Here is a 7,567-nt window from a genome sequence, read left to right on the forward strand (position 1 = left end):
TAATTTTCACACCGTGGAATAGAGGCAATTTTTGTGGCCAAATAAACATGTATTCTGATTACCTGGCAAATTCTCCACAATACTCTTCCCCAAAGTTCCTTTTGTCTAAAATCTTGAAGACCACAGGCTTGCCACTGTTGTCCTTGTATGGTGCATATAACATGATCTGCGATTACTTCTTAAATGGCTCGGTCGGTAGAGCATGCTACTCTTGATCTCAAGTACCTGAGTTCAAGCCCCCATGTTGGGTGTGGAGCTTACTTAAAAAAAAAAAATCAGTGACCATCCTCAACTTGGGGTTCATGAATAACAATATGCTGATTCTACTAGAAGGAGTGTCTCTGGCATCTGAATTACCAAGAGAAAGATAATAGCATTCATGGAGGGCTTAAAACACATCAAACTCACTGAACCCTCACAACCACCCTCCATAAGGTACCTCTCAGTGTTCCCATATCACAGATGAGGAGAACTGAGACTCCAGCATCTCTGCAGAGTACAAACCCAGTAAGAAGGACTAGCATCTAGGTCTAACATGAATCCAGGGGCACCGGTGTCTCCTGCTACCAGTCACACCATAGCTGTCTTTCCCTTCGCCTTGGCCTTTTAGCTCAGTTTGATTCAAGTAGCATAGGAGGAATATATAGGAGAAAATATACAGAAAGGAAAGGAGTAAGAAGGGTTGGGGGCAGGGAGAAAGAGTGCAGCACTCTTTAATTTTGAAAGTGGGGAAAACAAATATTTAGAAAGTAAAAACGACCCCAACCCTTTACTCCACGTTACCATCCTATTACGAAACTCTATGGAAATTCTCCCCTTGAGTTAAGTAGGCAACACTGTGTAATGTGTTCCAACGGAAAGCTCCTCTGTTTGGGCTATCCAGGATTTATAGGGGAGTTTAAATCATTAAATAAGCAGAGTTAACCCCTGTTTGGTTAAGAGAGCAAGCAATTATTGCAAAAATTCCTCTTCTCTGCCTTCCACAAACAGCACAAAAATTGCTCTGAAGGGATTTACACAATACATCAACATCTGTGCTGTACCTAGAGCTGTTAAAATAATTGTGATGACAGGTGTCTAGGTACCACTTTCTTAATGGTTTTCAATAGCCATTGATTTATTGTTGTGGCTTTCCTTCCCCCTTTTACATCCTTGGCTTTATGAAGGATCCGAGGAACAGATTTTGCACTCGAGGCTGATTCTTTATTCCAGTACTGAAAAGAACTAATAAAAATAATCACTTGGCTTTTAAGCAGAAAGCTTCCATTTACAGTATTTCACCCTTACACCCCCCCCAACTTCCAAGCCCCTTGTTATCTAACATAATGGTTAGAATACATTTCCGTCTCTCCCTTAATAATTTCATGCATTAACATCCTCTTTACACACCACACGCGCGCGCACACACACACACAGAGCAAAAGGAAAAGGCAGCAGAAATCTCAGCTGTACTTCTAGCCCTTTTAAAAAGTTTGCTCTGTAAATTGGAATGAGGTCAGATTTGGAGCTTCTCATTGCACGCGGAGATTATTATTGCATCGGGTTCCAAGCCAATGGGAAGGCCGGGGGAGGGGCTTGGCACGAGGAAGCGTTGGTTACAGCGGCTGATTGGCCGCGGCCTAGACTGTGAAAGGATAAAGAGGCGCGAGGCGGAATTGGGGTCTGCTCTAAGCTGCAGCAAGAGAAACTGTGTGTGGGGAAGAGGCCTGTTTCGCTCCGGGGTCTCTAGTTCTTGCACGCTCTTGAAGAGTCTGCATTAGAGGAACTCTGCCATTACCAGCTCCCTTCTTGCAGAAGGGAGGGGGAGACATACATTTATTCATGCCAGTCTGTTGCACGAAGGCTTTTTGGCTTCCTACCTTGCAACAAAATAATTGCACAAACTCCTTAGTGCCGATTCCGCCCACAGAGAGTCCTGGAGCCAGAGCCTTTTTTGCTTTGCATGGTAGGGAAGGGACTAAGTGATAGAGACTATGTCGCTTTCCTGAGCTCCTGAGAGCGCTCGTGAACTGGAACCAACTGCTTCAGGGGAAGGAAAAAAAAAAAGAGAGAGAGAGAGAGAGAGAGACTTGCCTGGGAGGCGGCGAGAAACTTGCACTGGAAGCTTCAGCAGCCAGCATTCAAGAAACTCCTCTCCACTTTAACACGGTCTCCAGACTCAGAGCCGAGAGACAGAGCAAACTGCGGCGCGGTGAGCGAGCGAGCGAGAGCGAGCGGCAGAGGGAGGGAGAGGAGACTCTCCAGCCTGGGAACTATAACTGCTCTGCAAGAGGCAGAGCGCTCCTTGCCCGCACCCTTTGGAGACTTTTCTCCCCGCGCGCAGCCCCGGCCCGGCGAGGAGTGGAGCGGCCCGCACGGCCGCCGCGCGCGTCCTCCCGCTCGGCGTGTGCTTGGCCCGGGCAGCCGGGAGGGCCCGGCGATCGCGCCGCGGCGGCCGCCGCGAGGGTGTGAGCGCGCGTGGGCGCCCGCCGAGCCGGGGCCATGGTGCAGCAAACCAACAACGCCGAGAACACGGAAGCGCTGCTGGCCGGCGAGAGCTCGGACTCGGGCGCCGGCCTGGAGCTGGGCATCGCCTCCTCCCCCACGCCCGGCTCCACCGCGTCCACGGGCGGCAAGGCCGACGACCCGAGCTGGTGCAAGACGCCGAGCGGCCACATCAAGCGGCCCATGAACGCCTTCATGGTGTGGTCGCAGATCGAGCGGCGCAAGATCATGGAGCAGTCGCCCGACATGCACAACGCCGAGATCTCCAAGCGGCTGGGCAAACGCTGGAAGCTGCTCAAAGACAGCGACAAGATCCCCTTCATCCGGGAGGCGGAGCGGCTGCGCCTCAAGCACATGGCTGACTACCCCGACTACAAGTACCGGCCCAGGAAGAAGGTGAAGTCCGGCAACGCCAGCTCCGGCGCCTCGGCCGCCGCCTCCTCCAAGCCGGGGGAGAAGGGCGACAAGGTCGGTGGCGGGGGCGGCCACGGGGGCGGCGGCGGCGGGGGCGGGAGCGGCCACGCGGGGGGCGGCGGCGGCGGCGCGGGCGGCGGCGCCAACTCCAAACCCGCGCAGAAAAAGAGCTGCGGCTCCAAAGTGGCGGGCGGCGCGGGCGGCGGGGTCAGCAAACCGCACGCCAAGCTCATCCTGGCGGGCGGCGGCGGCGGGAAGGCGGCGGCCGCGGGCGCCGCGCCCTCCTTCGCGGCCGAGCAGGCCCTGCTGCCCCTGGGCGCCGCCGCCGACCACCACTCGCTGTACAAGGCGCGGACTCCCAGCGCGGCGGGGGCGGCGGGGGCGGCGGGGGCGGCGGGCTCGGTCTCCGCCGCCGCCTCCGCCTCCTCGGCCGGCCTCGCGGCCCCGGGCAAGCCCCTGGCCGACAAGAAGGTGAAGCGCGTCTACCTGTTCGGCGGCCTGGGCGCGTCCTCCTCGCCCGCGGGCGGCGTGGGCGCGGGCGCCGACCCCAGCGACCCCCTGGGCCTGTACGAGGAGGGCGGCGCGGGCTGCTCGCCCGACGGGCCGAGCCTGAGCGGCCGCAGCAGCGCCGCCTCGTCGCCCGCCGCCGGCCGCTCGCCCGCCGACCACCGCAGCTACGCCAGCCTGCGCGCCGCCTCGCCCGCGCCGTCCAGCGCGCCCTCGCACGCGTCCTCGTCGGCCTCGTCCCACTCGTCCTCGTCCTCGTCGTCGGGCTCCTCGTCCTCCGACGACGAGTTCGAAGACGACCTGCTCGACCTGAACCCCAGCTCAAACTTTGAGAGCATGTCCCTGGGCAGCTTCAGCTCGTCGTCGGCGCTGGACCGGGACCTGGATTTTAACTTGGAGCCCGGCTCCGGCTCGCACTTCGAGTTCCCGGACTACTGCACGCCCGAGGTGAGCGAGATGATCTCGGGAGACTGGCTCGAGTCCAGCATCTCCAACCTGGTCTTCACCTACTGACGGGCGCGCGCGCGGGCTGGGAGAAGAGGGCCGGGGGGCAGGAGAGGGAAGAAGAAGAAGAAAAAAAAGAAGAAGATGATTTAGACGAAGAAGAAGAAGAGAGAAAAGACAGAGAAAGAGTTGGAAGAGAAAAGAGGAAAAAAAAAAAAAAGAAAAGGAAAAAAAAAATGTGAGCGGGGCCGGCTTGCGAGGAGCGCGGCGGTGTTTTGGGGACCCGCGCTCCCATCCCCCACCGCCCCGGCCGCGGGGACGCGGAGGAGGCGGCGGGGAGACGAGGGGCGACCTTTTATTGTTGTTCTTGATGTTGTTGTTGATGGCAAAAAAAGCTACTTGGAGTTTCCTCCCCTCTGCCCGAAGAGACCCCCCCCCCCCATTCCAACGAGCTTCCGGACTTGTCTGCTGCACCCCCAGCAAGAAGCCGACTTGGTCGTTTTTCTAGAGACTGAAGGAATCTCGTCCCTTTTTTCATCGCCCCCCGCCCTTGCTGTTCTTGTTTTATTTTATCTCATTTCTTGGTCAAGAGAGGAGGGGGGGGGAAGAAAAGAAAGAAACCCAACGCGCCCCTGGGGATTGAGTTCTCAGCACCCCCCCCCCCGCCATCCCCTCCCCCCCCCCCAAGAAGACAGAAGGCTCCGGGCGTGGAATTGGAATTGGACCGACGGCAGATTTTGGGGGTGGGGGGGCAGGCTCGAGCGCCGGGACAGAGAGACTCCACGCTGGCGGATTCCCGTTTTGTGGGGTTTTTCTTCCTTTTTCCCTTCCTTTCCTCTTCCTTCCTTCTTTCCTCTTTTTTTTTTTTTTTTCTATTTTTTTTTTTTCACTTGCACCCCACCGCCCCCCACCCCCGGAGCCGGAGGAGGAGATGCCGAGTGCCCGGAGAGCCCCCGTGGGGAGCCCGGCGAGGGGCGCGGGGCGGGGCGCAGCGGGGGGGGGGGCCGCGGAGGAACTGGGACGGATTTGCACGTTCGGGGGCAGGTGGCGCGTCCAGGCGGCCCCCGCCCCCCGCACCCCCGAAATCAGTGAGGTGAGACTCCGCGGCCCGCGGGCGTGCAGGAGAGCGGACTGTTTGATGTGGTGCCGGGGGCCGTGCAGGGGCGAGTGGTTTCGGGCGGGGGGGGAGAAAAGAGGTTTTTTTCTTCTCTTAAAATCGGAATCGTGATGGTGTTGGATTATTTCACTGGTGGGGTTACTATAGCATGTTATCCTGTCTATCTTTTAAAGATTTCTGTATAAGACTGTTGAGCAGTTTTTAAAATAGTGTAGGATAATATAAAAAGCAGATAGATGGCGCTATGTTTGATTCCTACAACAAAATTATCACCAGCTTTTTTTCATTCTTAACTCTTTAAAGGATTCAAACGCAACTCAAATCTGTGCTGGACTTTAAGAAAAAAAAAAAAAAAAAAAAGAACACAATTCAGGACCAAATTTTTTCTCAGTGTGTATGTGTTTATTCCTTATAGGTGTAAATGAGAAGACGTGTTTTTTTCCCTCACCGATGCTTCATCCTCGTATTTTTTTTTCCTTGTAAATGTAATCAGATGCCATTTTATATGTGGACGTATTTATACTGGCCAAACATTTTTTTTTCTTATTTTGTCCCTTTTTTACTTTAATCTTTGGTTTACTTTCTTTTCTTTCTTTTTTGACTTCCTTTATTTCTTCCTTCCTTTTTTTTTTTTCTCTTTTGTTCTTTTTCTTTTCTTTATTTTATTTTTATTATTATTATTATTTTTTTTTTGGTAGTTTGTTGTTACCCACGCCATTTTACGTCTCCTTCACTGAAGGGCTAGAGTTTTAACTTTTAATTTTTTATATTTAAATGTAGACTTTTGACACTTTTAAAAAACAAAAAAAGACAAGAGAGATGAAAACGTTTGATTATTTTCTCAGTGTATTTTTGTAAAAAATATATAAAGGGGGTGTTAATCGGTGTAAATCGCTGTTTGGATTTCCTGATTTTATAATAGGGCGGCTGGTTAATATCTCACACAGTTTAAAGAATCAGCCCCTAATTTCTCCATGTTTACACTTCAATCTGCAGGCTTCTTAAAGTGACAGTATCCCTTAACCTGCCACCAGTGTCCACCCTTCGACCCCAGTCTTAGAAAAAGGGGAGGAGAGTTAGCCAAACACTGTTAGGCTTTTAAGAATAGACCAATTTTTTAAGTAAAATACCATTCTGTCCAGAGGCTTTAAAACTGGTGCATTTACAGCAAAAAGGGATCCTGTAGCTTTAACTTGTAAACCACATCTTTTTTGCACTTTTTTTATAAGCAAAAACGTGCCGTTTAAACCACTGGATCTATCTAAATGCCGATTTGAGTTCGCGACACTATGTACTGCGTTTTTCATTCTTGTATTTGACTATTTAATCCTTTCTACTTGTCGCTAAATATAATTGTTTTAGTCTTATGGCATGATGATAGGATATGTGTTCAGGTTTATAGCTGTTGTGTTTAAAGATTGAAAAAAGTGGAAAACATCTTTGTACATTTAAGTCTGTATTATAATAAGCAAAAAGATTGTGTGTATGTATGTTTAATATAACATGACAGGCACTAGGACGTCTGCCTTTCTAAGGCAGTTCCGTTAAGGGTTTTTGTTTTTAAACTTTTTTTTGCCATCCATCCTGTGCAATATGCCGTGTAGAATATTTGTCTTAAAATTCAAGGCCACAAAAAAAAAAAAAATGTTTTGGGGGAAAAAAAAGAAAAAAGAAAAAATCATGCCAGCTAATCATGTCGAGTTCACTGCCTGTCAGATTGTTGATATATACCTTCTGTAAATAACTTTTTTTGAGAAGGAAATAAAATCAGCTGGAACTGAACCCTAAATCTCGACTTTTGTCATTATTCTCTGCCCAGAGCCCGAGATTGGGAGGGCCCTCCTCCCCGGGTGGACGCTCTAGCTCTGCAACAGTAACTTCTCCAAGGGCAGCCTGTTCAATGCTATCTTCCTGAGGAATACCAAGTTCCTCTTGGCCAGATTTGGCCAGCTCTGACCCTGAAATGAGTTATGTGTCAACTCTACACGCTTTCTAGGAATTTTCAGAGTTTACCACATTTAAATAAATGCCCTTTGTCTTGAAATTTTAAAAAGAGGGGGGGGAAGGGCCGCATGGAGAGGGTTCTTTACAGATGAAAACTGGCCAGCTGATCTGCATTTTAACCTCCTGTTCCTAAAACTGCTTTCTCCTTCATGGGCCCCGTGGTTACCATCCAGCCGTGGCTAGAATCGCTTTACACGGATCAAGAACAAGTAAGCCTTTTAGATGATCGATATATTGTGGAGGAGGAAGCCATCGCTAATTTGAAATGGAGAAGTTGTGTAAATTTCTTCCTCTGCAGCAGAAAGGTTCCCCCGGTGCTAGAAGATCTCCATTTTGTGCCATGCCCATTCTGTGGGTTCTTAATGTGACAGAAATGCAGTACTAGGACCTGGAGAAGTGGGATCCCTGAGGACCGACAGGAAATCCAACCCTCCCCCCCACCCTTTCAGGGAGAAGCATGCATTCAGCTAGGGGAGATTTATACGTTTTATATGCATCGGACACAGCTGTATTCCTGAGGCCTGTATGCATGGAGGGAAAAGGCCCATTAGGACTTGGTTTGGAACCTGCCTCTTGCTAAGTAGCGCTATTTCCTGT

General features: G+C 51.2%; 1 protein-coding gene across 1 annotated transcript; it reads left to right on the plus strand.

Annotated features, from left to right (window-relative positions):
- The first annotated feature begins 1,493 nt into the window (after nt 1-1,493).
- SOX4 (SRY-box transcription factor 4) lies at nt 1,494-6,755 on the plus strand. The gene has a single exon (XM_082731000.1). It carries the CDS (start codon nt 2,482-2,484, stop codon nt 3,916-3,918), a length of 1,437 nt encoding a protein of 478 aa, XP_082587126.1. The 5' UTR covers nt 1,494-2,481; the 3' UTR covers nt 3,919-6,755.
- Nucleotides 6,756-7,567: the final 812 nt, after the last annotated feature.

The sequence above is a fragment of the Mustela nivalis genome (genome assembly GCF_964662115.1).
Source record: "Mustela nivalis genome assembly, chromosome: 5".
Classification (NCBI taxonomy): Eukaryota; Metazoa; Chordata; class Mammalia; order Carnivora; family Mustelidae; genus Mustela; species Mustela nivalis.